Source organism: Gasterosteus aculeatus, chromosome 17, assembly GCF_964276395.1.
Source record: "Gasterosteus aculeatus chromosome 17, fGasAcu3.hap1.1, whole genome shotgun sequence".
NCBI lineage: Eukaryota > Metazoa > Chordata > Actinopteri > Perciformes > Gasterosteidae > Gasterosteus > Gasterosteus aculeatus.
In genome coordinates, this window is record NC_135705.1 from 18,516,298 (window position 1) to 18,533,705 (window position 17,408).

Consider the following 17,408-nt stretch of genomic DNA (forward strand, 5'->3'; position numbering starts at 1 on the left):
CAGCTGCTTTCGCTATCCATGTTAAGGGAAGTTGCAAAAGTCTCTCGATGGTCCCTACAAATTGTACCTTATCCTTTTCATGTAGTCTGTGCTACTCCAACTCACTTTTTTGTGCCGAAATACCTCTGTTTTGTGCCGAAATAGCTCAGTTGGGATAGCGTCAGACTGAAGATCTGAAGGTCCCTTGTTCAATCCCGGGTTTCGGCAATTTTCCTTGCTATACGTTAGCTTGACATTTAGCATTGCCAAGGACAGAAATCCACACCTTTTCAGCTGCTTTCGCTATCCATGTTAAGGGAAGTTGCAAAAGCCTCTCGATGGTTCCTACAAATTGTAGCTTATCCTTTTCATGTAGTCTGTGCTACTCCAACTCACTTTTTTGTGCCGAAATACCTCTGTTTTGTGCCGAAATAGCTCAGTTGGGAGAGCGTCAGACTGAAGATCTGAAGGTCCCTGGTTCAATCCCGGGTTTCGGCAATTGTCCTTGCTATACGTGAGCTTGACATTTAGCATTGCCAAGGACAGAAATCCACGCCTTTTCAGCTGCTTTCGCTATCCATGTTAAGGGAAGTTGCAAAAGCCTCTCGATGGTCCCTACAAATTGTAGCTTATCCTTTTCATGTAGTCTGTGCTACTCCAACTCACTTTTTTGTGCCGAAATAGCTCTGTTTTGTGCCGAAATAGCTCAGTTGGGAGAGCGTCAGACTGAAGATCTGAAGGTCCCTGGTTCAATCCCGGGTTTCGGCAATTGTCCTTGCTATATGTGAGCTTTACATTTAGCATTGCCGAGGACAGAAATCCATGCCTTTTCAGCTGCTTCCCCCATCAATGCTGACAGAAAATGCAAAAGCCTCTCGATGGTCCCTACAAATTGTAGCTTATCCTTTTCATGTAGTCTGTGCTACTCCAACTCACTTTTTTGTGCCGAAATACCTCTGTTTTGTGCCGAAATAGCTCAGTTGGGAGAGCGTCAGACTGAAGATCTGAAGGTCCCTGGTTCAATCCCGGGTTTCGGCAATTGTCCTTGCTATATGTGAGCTTTACATTTAGCATTGCCGAGGACAGAAATCCACACCTTTTCAGCTGCTTTCGCTATCCATGTTAAGGGAAGTTGCAAAAGTCTCTCGATGGTCCCTACAAATTGTAGCTTATCCTTTTCATGTAGTCTGTGCTACTCCAACTCACTTTTTTGTGCCGAAATACCTCTGTTTTGTGCCGAAATAGCTCAGTTGGGATAGCGTCAGACTGAAGATCTGAAGGTCCATTGTTCAATCCCGGGTTTCGGCAATTGTCCTTGCTATACGTGAGCTTGACATTTAGCATTGCCAAGGACAGAAATCCACACCTTTTCAGCTGCTTTCGCTATCCATGTTAAGGGAAGTTGCAAAAGTCTCTCGATGGTCCCTACAAATTGTAGCTTATCCTTTTCATGTAGTCTGTGCTACTCCAACTCACTTTTTTGTGCCGAAATACCTCTGTTTTGTGCCGAAATAGCTCAGTTGGGATAGCGTCAGACTGAAGATCTGAAGGTCCATTGTTCAATCCCGGGTTTCGGCAATTGTCCTTGCTATACGTGAGCTTGACATTTAGCATTGCCAAGGACAGAAATCCACACCTTTTCAGCTGCTTTCGCTATCCATGTTAAGGGAAGTTGCAAAAGCCTCTCGATGGTTCCTACAAATTGTAGCTTATCCTTTTCATGTAGTCTGTGCTACTCCAACTCACTTTTTTGTGCCGAAATACCTCTGTTTTGTGCCGAAATAGCTCAGTTGGGAGAGCGTCAGACTGAAGATCTGAAGGTCCCTGGTTCAATCCCGGGTTTCGGCAATTCACCTTGCTATATGTGAGCTTGACATTTAGCATTGCCGAGGACAGAAATCCATACCTTTTGAGCTTCTTCCCCCATCAATGCTGACAGAAAATGCAAAAGCCTCTCGATGGTCCCTACAAATTGTAGCTTATCCTTTTCATGTAGTCTGTGCTACTCCAACTCACTTTTTTGTGCCGAAATACCTCTGTTTTGTGCCGAAATAGCTTCGTTGGGAGAGCGTCAGACTGAAGATCTGAAGGTCCCTGGTTCAATCCTGGGTTTCGGCCATTGTCCTTGCTATATGTGAGCTTGACATTTAGCCTTTTCAGCTGCTTCCCCCATCGATGCTGACAGAAGCTGCACTAGTCTCTTGATTTTTCCCTTACTCAAATATATCAAAAATAATTGAAACCTCTAATGGTTCTTTTTTTTTCTAAATGGATTCACATTTAATCTCACAGTTCCTTTAAAATCTATTTTCCTGAATGGTTATAAATGTATGAATGTAGAAAATGTTCTTTACATCTGCAACAGACGCCCCCCCCCCCCCCCCCCCCCCATTTTAGGATTTTTGTTTTCTTAAAAACGAGGAAAAAGATTCACACCAGGTGGACAATGGACTGCCACCTGCTCTAAACTGCAAAATACATTAGTGGAATTTTTTTATTTCAAAGACAGAACTGAACACCAATAGTGAATCTCAATAAATCTGGATTCGACGATTGTTTCATTTTGTAGTCAATATTTCAATGTTCTACAATCATTTCTAACTGTGTTGTTGTTTTTCCTGTAAAAGTCCAACTTTTGTTCATTAAATAATATTGTCACGAATAATAATAATTCACTATCATGCTGTCTCTTGTTCTTTCAGGTGGGAGTCATATTAGTGCAGTGCCTGTTGCTGATCTTCTACACCAGCCATGTGTTTCTCTTTATCGGTACCTGCGCTTTGGGACTGTGCATTAGTAGTGTGTTCCCATCTCTGCTGGCCTTTACAGAGGACATGCTAGACTACAAAGGTAAACCGACACACACATTCTGACCACACATTCTGGGGTGAACGTGGCGCACGGAGTAGAGAGAGTTCGCCGGCAACTGCCGGGTTGATGGTTTGAACCCTAAGTGCTCGATGTCCCGCGTCAAAGTGTCCCTGAGCAAGACACCTAACTGCTCCTGGGCGCCTTCACGGCAGCACACTGCCCCCACTGGGTGGGATGGGTTAAATGCAGAGAATAATATCCCCATGGGGATTAATAATACTTTATGTAATACTAACTTTACCATTAAGCACAAACTCCATCTCTGTAACTTTTGCATTGCTAGCGGTGCATGAACCACACATAGTTATTTGAATTATTCCTTGATAGATCATTTCTTCCTTGTGTGTTGAAGGTTGTGCCACAACTGTCCTGGTGACCAGTGCCAGCACAGGAGAGATGGTGATGCAGCTGCTTGTTGGATCGGTGAGACATCCTTCGGCGTTCTGTCACTACACTACTTTCCAGAGTCGATTGCTAGTTGATTGCTAGTCATTTGAAATAAAATCTCCGTATCTGTTTGCATTTGTCTTCCTGCAGGTGATCCACAGTCAGGGCAGTTACACTTTCCTGTTGTGTTGTACAATATCATCATTCATTGCCTTCAGCCTGTTCCTGCTGCTCCTCCTTGTACAGCGGGTCCACAAAAACTGCCTCACAGGTAAACGCATGTCAGGCAGAGAGAGAGGATTACTGCACTTTGTTGGGAATAATAAGAGTCTGTGCAATCAGCTAGTAAATCTCTTTTGCTGCTGTTGTTTTTTTCAATGTATTGATTGATAACCTGTCTTAAGACCTTCAGCTAAAAAATATGGTCGTCAATTAGAATTTTGATTTAAAATGTTACCGTGACAACCTTGAAAACATTCTTCTCTAAGTATCAAATAAGCTTTTGTTTCATTTTGGACCTATAGCTCACTAAATATTGACATACGTCTGGCATTGGTGATGTAGTAGTTTGTGCTCTCTGCATCTTTTATTTTGTCAAATTAGTGAGGAAAAAGCAACAAACTAACCACATGTTGCTGCAGAATCAATAGGAATACATTGCACATTGTTAAGAGCCAAATGGCTGTGAGGTAAAGGTCGCGATGCGAAGGTGCGTTGCTTGTTAATGGTTTTGTGTAAATGCCAGCTTCATTTCGTATCGACGTCCCTGCTGAGTGGAACTAACCAACACCGCTTTATTCTCAGATTCGCCTCAAAGCACGGACATGAAGGAGAAACCTCAGACGGGGGGTTCCTGATGCAAGAGATTCCCCCGAGAGACAGAGGGGCGCGTCCAGAGGAGAAGAATGGCCGAGCGGCTCTGCTGTGGACGACGGAGAGGGAGCCAAGGAACAGGAGCATCACCCCCTCATTTCTTCACCTAAAAAAAAAAGCCACACTCGAGCCCGACGATCAACGAGCAGCTCGCTGGATGGGCCAGTTCTCTACAAAGCCCTTGATCCCACAACACCACTTTTTTTTTTTTTTTCACCAATTTTTAAACTTAATCATTTTGGCAACGTGATTTAATAATGCACATGTCATTATTTGGCGAGGTTGAATTACGAATGCTGGAAGTCTGTCCTATGATTAGTCTATGATGAAATACTGACATACTGACACTACGACCCTTAAGGACAAGTCAAATCACGCATTTAACTCGATCAATCTTTCAATCTAGCTTCAAAATGTTCGAGTCCTTTTCTCGTGCTCGCCCTGTGGAGCAAATAAATGCTACTTTCTTGCCTTACTGAACACAGAAAGAAATTGCACCAAAGTGAGTATTGTTGCTAATCTTTGACATACTCCAGATTATGCAAAGAAGTATATGGTATACAGAAAACAATCATGTTTGTGTTGATATTTGTATGACAATAAACAAGTCAATGTAAATAAATTGGAATCTGAAGGCTTGGCATCAAGACAATCCATTATTTAGTAGTGATGATCAGGATCGATGCTGATTAAACAGTTTAACTCAGTGAAAGTGTGAAACAGTATTACAGGTAGTTTTTTTACGCAGCCATTTTTGTTCTCGTCCTCTAAGTGCAATAAAGCAAATGAGGCACGAGGGTCCATTCAGGCAGGTCCCCTGCAGCTTGAGTCAAAAGAACCTTTAATGATGCAGTTCTGCTCGACTCAGAGCGATCCGAGTGGCCTCGTACGACGACTCCTCGATTTATGTCCCATCGTCAATGAACTAAAATACGATACAAGAGCAGAATACGCAGACGGCTTATGGAAGAGATCTTTTATTGGTCTCACTGGTCTCTTCCGTCATAAACAAGTCTTCTACACCTCTCAAACATCAATATGCCACTTAAGACAAGCAGCTTGTAAACATCTGAAAAAGCATCGAACAAACAGAACAAAGTAAAAGCTTTCTTTTTCAAAAGGAGATTTTTACATTTCAGGGCAAGTTGAGGGGAAAAAATCATCAGGATGTACAATGAAGAAATATACTAATAAAATACCGAGTGGAGGGACGGTTCAGATGGGCTTTGGGGGGTTTATTAGCTATTCTTGTTATTAAATCAACATTCAACAGTTGCTCAAAGTTACTGCAAAAATGCAATACAAGCTGCCAATTCTATTGGGCTTTAGTATAAATTCAAAAAAATAAATATTTTGTGGTAGTGCCTAATCACAAATCTTTTCAATGGCTTGCTATATATTGTAAAAGGTCAGATTTACTGTATAAAATACGAAGTGCATAACGTTATCCTCCCTTTGGGAAAAAATACATATCTCAGTAAGCAGATCAAAGAGGAAATCAGAGTCGTAGAAAAGCGACAGAATCCAACACTAGTGCAAACGCTCCATCACGACATTTGCACGTACGACATCGACACTATCAAAACATTTTACATATAAAACATAGATTTAGGTTCCTCCCCATAAGGCCTTGGTTCCCAAAAAATGGCCAATGCCAGCGTGGGGCAGTCGCCTCCCGAATACACCAGAGGAAAACCACATGAGGAAACACACATGCACGAAGAGGAGCCCAAAATACTCAACGTCTAACCATCTGGCCGTTACAAAAATAGAAATCAATCTTATATTATTGGTGTTACAGGAAAGTGAAAGATGACACAAAGATAACACAATGGTTTTATATCTATATACTTTGAGTAGATCTGCAGTCACTCACTCGTAAGCGATCTGAAACATGGCGGCCTACTCGAAGAACGTGGCCCGATTAGATTCACGCGCTCTGCATATTGTCTGCATGTACATTCATGCAATGCAGCGCATCGAATGCCCTGCGACGTGCAATAAAACAGCCCCAAGCTTTGTGGGGCTCTCGTTTGGTCAAAGACATGGCATCAAGATAGAAGGCACCGTATATCAATGTGACAGACTGCAGGCTGAGGAGGGGGGGGGGGGGGTCATCCATCCCTGGGTTAGAAAGGGACACTTGGGTAAAGAAACCTGTGTTTTCTTTCCTAGCGTCATGTAAACAAGTAGGTTTTATTTTTACTTATGGCTTTAAAAAGTTGTTTATAAAACAGTTGTGACCCTTCCATGGCTTCTAGGGAAAGGGAGGCGCTCTGGGTCTTTTTGACATGTGTCCAATGGCTAAGGCTTGACAAAGGTTAAGGCTAAACTGTCGAGAGTTTAGCCACATTGATTTGAAGGTTCCATCTGAGATTCTAAGAAAATAACAACATCAACTTCACCAACGCTGCAAGCGACACAACGGAGCACAGAAGGAACAGAAGCATCGTCAGCAGAAACAAACCGAAGTCTGTTTGTTCCATTAACGCTGCCACACAAGACGAGAAGGAAATTCTATAAAAGGAACGATTTAGACGTCTGGTCTGCGTGTCCACGAACCGAGCAGATTGACGTGGCCGCAGGTCCGATCCACATGCGCCACCTGTGTGGAGTGCAGGACGGTGTCCGACAGGGTGCAAAGGTTCCAAAGACAAACCAAACTGGTTACCGTCGGGCTCCGGCTTCCCTCCGCACTCTGATGGTTGATTGTAGTGTGACCTCGGCGGCGGGGAGCACCAAAGTGATGAGGAATGCCAACGACTGAGCTCCAACGTCTTAGTCTTTGACGTAAGGGATGGTGTGCGTCTGTCTGAGTGTGTGAGTGTGTGTGACGGGGGGGGGCCCTATGTCTTCTGAGGGTCTGGGGTAATGGGGCCGGGCGTGTTGGTCCCATCCATGCTGTGCATGGGGATCTGGAACTGAGGGTTGAGGACGGACGGGAACTGGAAGAGAGCAGTGTGTGTTAGGACGCTTTGGACACATACAGGCGCACACACACACACACACAGACGGAGAGAAGAAGAAGAAGAAGAGAGAGTGTGATGTACTAACTTGAAACAGGTGGGCTCCCTGGCGTCGCGTCGCCGGGCTGACGGGGGCCACTGGACTGAGCGTGCTCCAGAAGTGGATGTTGGACAGCAGAGGGCTGGGGGTCAGCAGGAGAGTGGGAGTCTGCCGGGGGAGACACACAGATGGCAGATGTTGGTGTATTACAGATGTTCAGGTTTGGTGTGTTCTAAGTACAGCACCCAAAGAGCATCGCATTTGTTCATCTGTTCATCAAGCCGGCACACGTCAATAAAACAAACGTGTAAATTACATTGACCTTGACCTAAATTAGAATAATAAACTCTCGTGAGCTGGTTTATTGAATTCTGTGAATTGTGTGTCAACATTGAAGATGCTGCACATGAGCTACCAGCGGCTTTCACCCGCAAACATCAATGTTGATCTCATGCTTTAAAGCCAATCAGAGACAGAACACAGGAACTCGTTCATGTGGGACCAGCAGTTTGAATCTTGTGATAAAACATGACCTTCTGAATAAAAAAAGAGCATTGTCTGAACCAGCAAGCCTAATTCGACTTCTAAATTCTGCTAGTAGTAAAAAAACAGTCATGGGGCCGACAGAATGACCGAGAACCATTGAACGCCACAAAAACAGGAGAAGAGCCGGGCTTCAGGTTGCTGCTGCACTGCTGCCACCTGCTGGTCAGTATCGCTGCTCTGTGCCACGCTGTGTTCTGTCCACACTGTAAACCTGCTGCCCGTCATTCACAGCCGTTTCCCCACTCAGGGTTTTTTCTACAGATATACACATTTTAGTTACGTCGGTATCATATGGGGTCACTTACAAATACGTTTGACTCACAAATGCACGCAGAAGAATTCACAAATTCCAATGCACACATAAAGAAATTACGAATATATTTCAGCATTTGTATGTATTTGTTGGTGGATCACACTGCAATTGTTTGTGGATCGCTCCACATTTGTGGGGGGGGGGGGGTTTAGACTCCCCTGAGTTGGCTGGATTGGCAAATGCAATGCAAATTTTTCAACATCTATAACCAATAAAATGTTGGCCTCATTTCCAACCATAACGTGAACAAAATAATATATATATATATATATATATATATATTACTGTAAATATTATATATATATATATATATATATATATATATAACCTCACTGTTTGTTGGTTTTTGGTGCCGTGCCATTTGATTTGCATACACAGTTCAGTTTCGCTCTCATCTGGCCAGACAGGAGCATCAACATACTTTCTCTTCAGTAATAGTCATACTCAATACTCACTGCACTCAATGGTCTTGAGTGATTTACTTATTGTTGTTGTTTTTTTTTAAACAAATTGTACCTGCTAATTCCAGGTATTTCTGAAGCTCTCCACAAGTCGACTTTTTGATAACTCTTCTAATAATCCCTTTCACTCTGTCAGAACCCTCGCGAGCAGCACCTGTGTGTGGCCAGTCTACTTTCTTATTACTGAACTACAGCTCGTGTCTTGGCTTTCTGTGCCTTTTTGCACCTCCCTTTGTCATGTGTTCAATTCTTTCTTCCTGTGTCATTCCATTTTATTACACATAACTTCATTTCTGAACTTATTTGTTTGGATGTCTTTACATGTATGAATTTCATGTCATTTACACCTTTAGAAATATATTTACTGAGAAAAATGGTGATGTGTTCAATACTATTGTACCCGCCACACACACACAGTATGTAGTCACAATACTCCTGAACTTCCCAAAAATGTTTGTAACATTACAGATCAGATCAATGTGAAGTTTGCATTGTTTTCGTGCATGCTTTTCTTGCATACAATGTGTACATACTGTGCATCCGGAAAGTGTTCACAGCGCTTCACTTTTTCCACATTTTGTTATGTTACAGCCTTATTCCAAAATGGATTAAATTTATTATTTTCCTCAACATTCTACACACAACAACCCATAATGACAAAGTGAAAACAGTTTTTTGCAAATTTTTGCAAATCTGTTAAAAATAAAGAACAAAAACAATCATGTGATTGGGTGAAAATTAGGGACACATCTGATCCATGTTGAAAAAAAACGCATTTGCCACGTCGTTGACAGCTATAGTTATTACAGAATGCAATAACACAAAACACAATGACCCCAATGCTGGTATGTTTTTCTAAAAGCCATATTTCATATTCACAAAATTCCCTAGCATGGCAATATATAACATGTACTTTGAACAGTGAACAATAACTTACCCAGAAGTGTTACTATTTTCTTATTCTAACTCGCTCGATCACTTCTGACCCGCGTTGTTTTTTAACTATATTTGTGTCAACAAAACAGCCCCCATATGAGGGGGAGTCGGCGCGCTCTCACCTGCAGCACTGCTGGTGTGAGAGAGGCTGTCGGCAGAGACGGGCTGCAGAGGTTCATGGGGGAGAAGTCGGAGGCGGTGACCAGCAGAGTCGGGGGGCTGATCTGCAGGATTTTCGGCGGCTTGCGGGACTTCCCCAGGCACAGAGTGCTGAGCGTGGTGCTGCTGCTCGGTGACGACGAGCTGGTCTCAGCGTCGAGCAGACTGGCCTCGTCTCCAGACAAACCCACGTCACTGCCCGGCTGGGGGACAACAGACGGATGACAAATTCAACATGCGCTTCCTTCATTCCCTTTAATATCCGCGTCAACATGAGGTATTTGTGTGCTCTATGTGCAGTATAACAGCATCAGAACATCTGCTAATCTGGATGATTCTAATTTAATCTGGTACAATTTGGCAGTGCCACGGTCAAATGTAAGTCGGAGTGGAACAATTTTTTATTGCCTGTAACTAGAAGAAGAACAACAGAAAGTGTCCTTTGTTAAAAACCCATAGGGAAATTATTCTCTGCACTAAAAAACACTTACAAACACTTTCAGCACCAAACAGCAGAACAGACAGTCAGACAATAGCGGGTGAAAACAGTTTCACTTTCAGCAGCTGTGTTTCTCTCAGGTGTTAAAAACCAAACAAGAGCGAAAGAAAAACTAATATTGCACTAAGAAACACAACTGTCTGCTGAGAGTGTAAAAGAGGCATTTGCTTTGTGCTTTTGGCATTTGGCATGCTGCCGTGTTCGCCTTAATTTTTAATTTATAATTAACCAGGATTTGTTTCTTCTTTTTCCATGTGGATAAAAATATATTGCCCAGGTGTATAGTTGAAAAAACTATACACTATACACATACACTATACTTCTTCTGATTTAATTTAATCGACTCAAAAAGCCAATTGAGTAAAATATCCCCACACATTTGTATTTGTTCATCTAGGTGCGTGAAGATTACAGCTTTTCTGGGCCTTTTAAATAATAAGAATTACTTTAAGTGGTGTTGTGTGAGCCGCGTTGGTATGTGCACTCGCCTTCTCATGGGCCTGAGCGTCGGAGTGATCCGCTGCCTGATTGTTTGCGGGCTGAGAAGATCCCGACTCCATGTCGCTGTCGATCACCAGCTCCTGGGAGGAGTCGGGGACGAGGCTCGCTGACGGGCTGGCCGAGATCAGGTCCGGCAGGCCGAACGCGGGCTCCGCCGGGCGGACGTGCTCGAACAAGTAGACGGCCTGGGACGTCAGGGAGGAGTGTGGGCGGATGTCCCCGGCCCTCGGAGGCAGAGCTCGCAGGGAATCCAGGTAGTTGGACACCAGGCTTGGCTCCACGGCGGCCTGAGCCAGCTGCGCTGGCGCCAGCTTCGGAGGAGTGTTCCCAAACTTGATGACGGACGGCAACGCAGCCGGCTGCTGCGGCGACGGCTCCCGGGCCGAGGCGGCGGGACCCCTCTTGTCGGAGAACCTCTCCGCTGGGTTCTCTATTTTGATGGACTTGAAGAGCTGGCGGCCGTTTTGCAGCGAGTTGAGGGTAAAGGAGGTGTACAGGCCGGAGTGGATGTAGTCGTTGCGGTTCGACTGCTTGTTGCTGGAGCCCAGAGCGGCTGTGCTGCTGCGGTCACCCGACTCTCCCTCCTGCGGGGTGCCGTCGCCCCGCTTTGAGAGCTGAGGGGTGCCCCCTGCGCCCGCATCGCCGCCCTCCGTTTGGGTAGGGACCTCTCCTTTGAGTATGTCAGGATAGGACACGAAGCGATACACAAACTTCTGGCCGTTCACCTTCTTTATGATGTTCTGCAAGAAGCAGAAAGATGGACATGTTGGTTTACACTCAAAAATAAATGTCTCATTTAGTGGCACAACATGCAGTGTCCCGAGGGTTAAAAAAAGAGCTCATGAAAAAGGCTTTGTGCGTGGGACAGCTCCGTCCGCTCCGCCCGTGACAAGCGAGCAGCCGCTCATGCTGGGGCCAAAACGGAGCAGCGCAGCCGCGCTCAGAACGAGGTCACGCTGCGCTGCTGCCAAACCGCGAGCAGAGTGGGAGACAGACAGCTCTCTGCCTCCATTCCGCATGTCACTGAGATGAAGCCGTTAACCTGTGTGGTGCCGGTGCAAAGAGAAAAAGAAAGGAAGGAATTTTCCTGCACAAACTTAGACAAACTTAACCATGTTTGACCGCCACACCGTATCTACGTTGTGTGATGAAACCTCAAGCCTTTATAACTACGATCTTTTGATTGTTCTCCCCAAAAGTCTGACTAACTGACTGCCGAAATGCCCGAAGGTCAAAAAGGTTACTGTACTGGATTTGGCTTTCGGACAGTCTCATGTATGCACGCTACCAGGGAGACTGAACCAACAGTGGCCAGCTACATCGTTGTTCAATGAACTGCTCAGATTGGTTGTTTTCTGATAATGTTCTGAGCAAAGAGACCAACATCAAACAGAAACAACAGTGAAAGCGCTGTGATTGGTTCTGACGTTTGACAAAGTTGGATCCAGGCGACGTTATTGTCTTTAATCAGGATTCTCGTGGAAATGAAAGAAAACCACATTGTGTGAGGGAAGACGCGTCGCGGTGCTTTACCTTGTCGTAGTAGTATCTGAGAGCCCTGCTGAGTTTGTCATAGTTCATGTTGGGCTTGTTCTTGCGGGCTCCCCACAGCCGGGCCACCTCCTCCGCCTGCAGCAGTTTAAACTCCCCTTCCTCATTGGTCCAGCAGATCAGCTGGTCATTGCTGGAATCCAGTAGGAGCTGGAGAAGGAACTGCCACAGGGTGACCGAGTTGTCCATGTCTCTCACTGAAAGAAATGGGTAAATTAAAAAACAGAAATTAGAGTGGAGATAAATCCACTGACTTGAGGACCCAAAGCACATTCGTACTCATGAGTGGTATTTCTGAACTTGATGAGCATAGAGTCCCTTTGCGACTCTATGAAAAGACTTGACCGCAGTCACCCTGGTAGTATCTTTAAAAAGCCCAAACATCCCGTCAAACCTCAAAGACTGCCGGATTCCTTAAAATACGGGCAGAAACGTGCAATGTTTGCTGTGATGGTTATTCAACTGAGAAGGAATTAGAGGCGGTTTTTACGAGCCCGGATGCGGCGCTTGGTACGAGCTCCGTTGTCCTCGTGGAATGCGTGCATCCCATGAGGGCAACGGCGTTTGTTGCACCGAGCGCCCTTACGAGCTAAACCAGCGGTTTCATGAACAGCTGGATGAAGGACATTTCCTTTGTTCTTGAGCCCAGAGCGTAAATGAATCCCCTGATGAGCTGGGGCGGCGGAAACAAGCGGTACCATTCTCGTTAGGTCAACAATACCGAAATGCGGTGAAGTCATTTATGCTAATCCAGAAAAAAAAGAAAACCACACCTAATTTTCAAGCCTTTCTTTTTCCCTTTCAAGGACACCAAGAGAGAATGGGACTGTGATGTTGCTCGGCCGGCTCGAGGCCAAATATATATATCACTCACATCTGGATTGTAAAGAACATAAAAACACCAGGGCCATGAAAAAGAAATGCCCCCCCCCCCCCCCCCCATAATGATAGGGAGAAAATTACTTTCACGGAGACGTTAATACAAACCACATTGGCCAAGGAAAGCCATTCAGAAAACGCCCTGTGAGGGTCGTAAACTTGACATGCGGACAATACTACAGTAAATATAAAAGCCATGAATTATCGTTACAAACGTCCCTGAGCTCTTCACAAAAAAACAACCGTTTAAATGAACTTGCAAAATACTGCAGGCCTGTGAATTTTTCTTTTTACTGTAGAAAATTGTAGAATACATAGCAAATCATGCAGCATTACTTTGACAGTGGAAAAGAACAAGCCGAACCAAATCCCTGACAGATAACCAGCTTTCATTGTGACTCTAACAGTCACAGTTAGATGTACTAGGTGTTCCCATTATGTAGTTAACCATGCTTGAGTTTCACGGTAGGGAATTAATTACTATCCTGATCTCAGTTAAGACCCTACCAACATCTAGCAATTTTCTTATATTATTTCTTATATTCTTAGATATTTTTGAGAGGCTTTGTTGCAGCCCTTATATATTTATTTTCCTCGTGACATCAATTGTTTTCACTTTGGCTGTTTGCACCTCCTCACAGAGCTTCGTGCCTTTATTGACACGTCCATGGCGTATGTGTTACTGCATTGGATTGTTATAGGGTAGGAGACGTTTAGCGACCTCAGGAGACTAATCTAATCTGCCCCTGGAATAAGATACGGGCATGAGGACACTGGTGCGTCCCCCTTTGGACTGTCTCAATCCGGACATGTTACCTCAGCTGGGGGCCTCGCTGAAGGGGGTCACGTGATGGTTATTCTTTTAGGCCTGTCAATAGATGCTTTTAAAATGACTAATTCGTCGCACACTTTGAAATACAATAACAGAGATTAAAAGGTTTTTTGTTTGTCCGTTTGTTTACTGACAGAGTGGTGGTCCTCTGCAGGGTAGATGTTGAGATGGAAGTAGCCTAGCAGCTAGCTTAGCCTAGCAGCAGCTATGTCGTACCTCCGTTTGTTTGACTTCCAAAGCAAAAAGCTCTCTCCGTCATTAGCTACCGACTTGCTCTCTTCGATTTAACGGACTGCCGCTAGCAGCAATTTCGTTTTCGGGGTCAACTTTGTTTACTTCTGGCACACTTGAATACTGGAAGTAAACAAAGTTGCGTTAACTGCGTTCAAATATTTCGTCGCATTATTCTCGGCCACATTAATCGCATAGGTTAACGGGCGAATGTCGACAGCCCTAGTATTTTTAGAAACATCGGTCACTACTAAGTATCACGTAGGGTCGTTGTCTTGGTAGCAGCTTCAGAGCTCCTCGTCCTGCTGTCTCACAGGAGGAACACCTGCTTCCTGTCAAGGTTCCGTCGCGTTCACATCTGGTGGGTGGGGAGGCGACGAACAAGAGCCTGACGGTGGGCCTTTAACGGGCAGACATTTAACCCGATCACTATGGACTCGCTGGAACACCTGTCCTTGTTGGGATAAGCACAGGTGAAATTGATAACGCTGTGTCCAGGTGAGGGCAACATTAGGGCCCATCAGTAATATGTTTTTCCCCTCTCATGAAACTGCCGTCACTCAGAGGGGCGTGGGGCTCTACAGGCTACAGCCACGTGTCTCTTGTTGCCAGGGCGATGTTCAGGAGGCAAAAAAAACAACAGTTCACACGAACACAAAAACAAAAACAACTTGTGAGTGAACAGGTCCGTAAAGGCAACACGGGCCTCGCCGCAAGTGTTCTGGCGAGGTGGCTCGTGTTCCGACCCAGTTGTCCATATTAAAAAAGCCCAGCGTCTCCACTGGTTGTGACGATGTGTTTTTCTGTGATCTGGTTTAGGGCCGCTACTCGACAACCGGTCCACGCGAGCCCGGCGGATGGGAGCTGCACGCGCGGGGACGCCTACGACTGGCCCACTTCTGCCCGTGCGGCGTTTGTGTGCAACATCTCGTTGGAATACGCGCGTGCGCGCGTGCGTGCGTGCGTGTAAGCGTCTTATGGGGACGAGTAAATCTGCCCTGACTCATCCAGACCTGCTGAGTTGAAGACCCCCCCACCCGACACAATCTGTCCCAAACTGTCACGTTAAAACCCCGGATATTGGGACAAAAATAGGACAGCGTCGGGGGGGGAGAACGAGAAGATTACCAATGGACGTTACGCAACGCCCGACACACGTTACCCACTGAGATAACCGCAGCCGGGTGCAAGTATTCACATAACGGCCACCATCAGGGCGCATGAACGCTCGGAGCGGAGCGGCTGGTCGGTGCCGTCAGCCCGGCCGCCCCCGCGCGGTGCGCCGTCAAGACAAGCGACCACTTGTTGATGACAACGTTCATTTCGTTACCGTCAACACGGACTCCCGGTTGCCTCCACACAGAGTGCCGTACACGCGTGGACCTCACGGGCCGCAGTCGTGTTTAGCGCGCGTGTGAGTTAAACAATCGGGGAAGAAATAAAAAGAACGAATCGAGGCATTGACGCTGAACGTGAACTGTGACGTTAGCCGCAGGTCTACGTTAGCTGTCAGCTAGCTTCGCGTTAGCTTGCCTGCTAACATTACCTCGCTCGTGCCGCCCGCTGAATTCCCGAGGCGTGGAGCCGCGTCGAAATATTCCCAAAACATTGCCGGTAAGCTTTTTATCGGACCAAAGCTCAGGAAGCCAGTTTCATACTGAGTGTGGAGAAAATGCCCCAACATAAAATACATTAAAGTGCTGGTTTGGCTGGTACAGTCGATAGACCCTTAAACAGGAAACAATGTCGCATTCAATGTCCCTCGTAGATCTCAAAACCAGCATCCGCCATGACCCTAAGTGGTCTGAAGGCGTTCGTTTGAGGATAAAACAGGAGATCTGAGAGTTGGTAGGCGATATGCCTTCATGTAGAAACATGCCACTCCTTATTTTACAAGCAATGTCGCAGTGCAGGCAAGAGATTGCATTTTTTAGTTTTATAATTCGAAATATTATCCTAACATCTAAAAGCACTCAGTGACAACACGACTTTCTCCTGTGATATTACATTTTATTTCGGGTAGGTCCACAGAGCCTGCAGTGTTTCACCCGTTAAAACAGATCGCGTGTTCTCTCATCCCCCCACAGAAAATAAATACCACCTGTTTGTCTGTGTCATTCAAAATTCCGATGTTTTAGAGTATCTGAAATGTGTCATCAAACTCACGCTGAGATCACTTCCGTCTTGTTTCTCTAGTTTTGATGTTTATCATTTTGTTGTTACTCTACATAATCACAAAGTTTCAGCTACAATTAACCCCTCCAGAGTAGGCTCGTGGTTTTAAACGTGTTGCTGCAATATTTGAAGCCAAAGATCTTTTTTATTTTTTACAATTTCAAAATGAATCAAAACAACAATTTTATCGCCCCTTATTATTTATTCGGTGAATGATTCAGACAAATTATGAATATCTATAAAGTTGGTCAGGTTTTATGGTTTCCTGTTGAAATGCGATTAGCACCTGCCGTGTATGCAGTATATCTGTTATCCACTTATTTCAAGGTATTTTACTGCATTTAGTAGTTGCAGTAGAAATTATCTATTGTATTGATCTGTTGCAATAACATTTCCGCTTGTTTGTTGGTTTTGTTGTAAAATGCAATTGCTTACTGTGCACTCTGCCGTGCTGGTGGGAGCTGGCCTGCAGCTGGATGCTGAAGTACTGTCTTTTAGTTGTAGGGTTATTAAAAACTTGAGTACTGTTAAATCCAAGGTGAAAGATAAACAGAATTTCTTAATCCAGGTGTTCCCAAACCTTTTCTGTCAGGGCCCTTTGAGGATACGGGGACATTGGAGGGTTGTTACTTCTTTTTTTCAATTAATGGAATTATAATAAACGCTTTATAAAAAGTGTTTTATTTATAGAACAAGTACATATCACTTTACGTTTCCACTTAACAGTTTTATTACATTTTGTAAAGATATTTTCAAGTAAATTTACTTCAAATTGGGACCAGTGGAAAAACTTATTTCAACTTTTAACAGGAGCTCAAACCATTCTTTGTGTGTCGCACTGTGTTTTTTGCAGTCTTTCTGAAGCTGCTCGTCTCTTTCTTCCCTTTCTTTCTTTCTCTCTCTCTTTCTCTCCCTCTCTTTCTCTCCCTCTCTCTCTCCCTCCCTCCCCTCTCTTTCTTTCTCTCCCTCTCTCTGCCTCTTTGCTGGGCTTGTCCGCTTGTAACCTGAGCTGCACGGGGGCGGCGTGGTTTGAACACATTTAAGTCCTCATGTCTGTTATGCTTTCACTTTTTTTTTTTTTTTTACTGTAGTTGTGTGTTTTCAGGTTGGTAATGAAGCCGCGACCCCTTCGTCAGCCCACCGCACCCCCCCTCCCCAGGGGTTGGGACCCCCAGTTTGCGAACCACTGGCTTAATCTGCCTAAAAATG

At 44.9% G+C, this 17,408-nt stretch overlaps 2 protein-coding genes and 4 non-coding genes across 6 annotated transcripts in view; 5 read left to right on the forward strand and 1 right to left on the reverse strand.

The window, feature by feature from the left end:
• Positions 1-4,744, forward strand: part of slc60a1a (solute carrier family 60 member 1a) — a 118,045-nt gene extending 113,301 nt beyond the window's left edge. Inside the window, exons 7-10 of the mRNA XM_040204076.2 lie at positions 2,682-2,829; positions 3,203-3,273; positions 3,388-3,508; positions 4,042-4,744. Of these exons, the coding sequence (XP_040060010.2) occupies positions 2,682-2,829; positions 3,203-3,273; positions 3,388-3,508; positions 4,042-4,094 (393 nt within the window). The 3' untranslated portion in view covers positions 4,095-4,744. The remainder of the gene's footprint in view (positions 1-2,681; positions 2,830-3,202; positions 3,274-3,387; positions 3,509-4,041) is intronic.
• Positions 405-477, forward strand: trnaf-gaa (transfer RNA phenylalanine (anticodon GAA)). The gene has a single exon. It is a non-coding gene; the product is annotated as a tRNA-Phe (tRNA).
• On the forward strand, positions 675-747 carry trnaf-gaa (transfer RNA phenylalanine (anticodon GAA)). Its single transcript has one exon. It is a non-coding gene; the product is annotated as a tRNA-Phe (tRNA).
• trnaf-gaa (transfer RNA phenylalanine (anticodon GAA)) lies at positions 945-1,017 on the forward strand. The gene has a single exon. It is a non-coding gene; the product is annotated as a tRNA-Phe (tRNA).
• Positions 1,755-1,827, forward strand: trnaf-gaa (transfer RNA phenylalanine (anticodon GAA)). Its single transcript has one exon. It is a non-coding gene; the product is annotated as a tRNA-Phe (tRNA).
• A 327-nt stretch (positions 4,745-5,071) lies between the features above and the next one.
• On the reverse strand, positions 5,072-15,892 carry elk4 (ETS transcription factor ELK4). The gene is made up of 6 exons (XM_040204077.2): positions 15,571-15,892; positions 12,065-12,279; positions 10,519-11,271; positions 9,495-9,734; positions 7,165-7,284; positions 5,072-7,055 (listed from the first exon to the last, which is right to left on the reverse strand). The coding sequence occupies exons 2-6, from the start codon at positions 12,269-12,271 to the stop codon at positions 6,957-6,959; spliced, it is 1,419 nt and encodes a 472-aa protein (XP_040060011.2). The 5' UTR covers positions 12,272-12,279; positions 15,571-15,892; the 3' UTR covers positions 5,072-6,956.
• Positions 15,893-17,408: the final 1,516 nt, after the last annotated feature.

What these genes read in the sequence shown, in the direction of transcription:
- elk4 (XM_040204077.2), bottom strand. Translation starts at nt 12,271, where the DNA reads ATGGACAACTCGGTCACCCTGTGGCAGTTCCTTCTCCAGCTCCTACTG. An exon ending in ACGCTCAGGCCCATGAGAAG is followed by an intron (nt 9,735 to 10,518) that starts GCGAGTGCACAT and finishes GTTGTCCCCCAG; the next exon opens with CCGGGCAGTGACGTGGGTTT. An exon ending in TCACACCAGCAGTGCTGCAG is followed by an intron (nt 7,285 to 9,494) that starts GTGAGAGCGCGC and finishes CTCCCCCGGCAG; the next exon opens with ACTCCCACTCTCCTGCTGAC.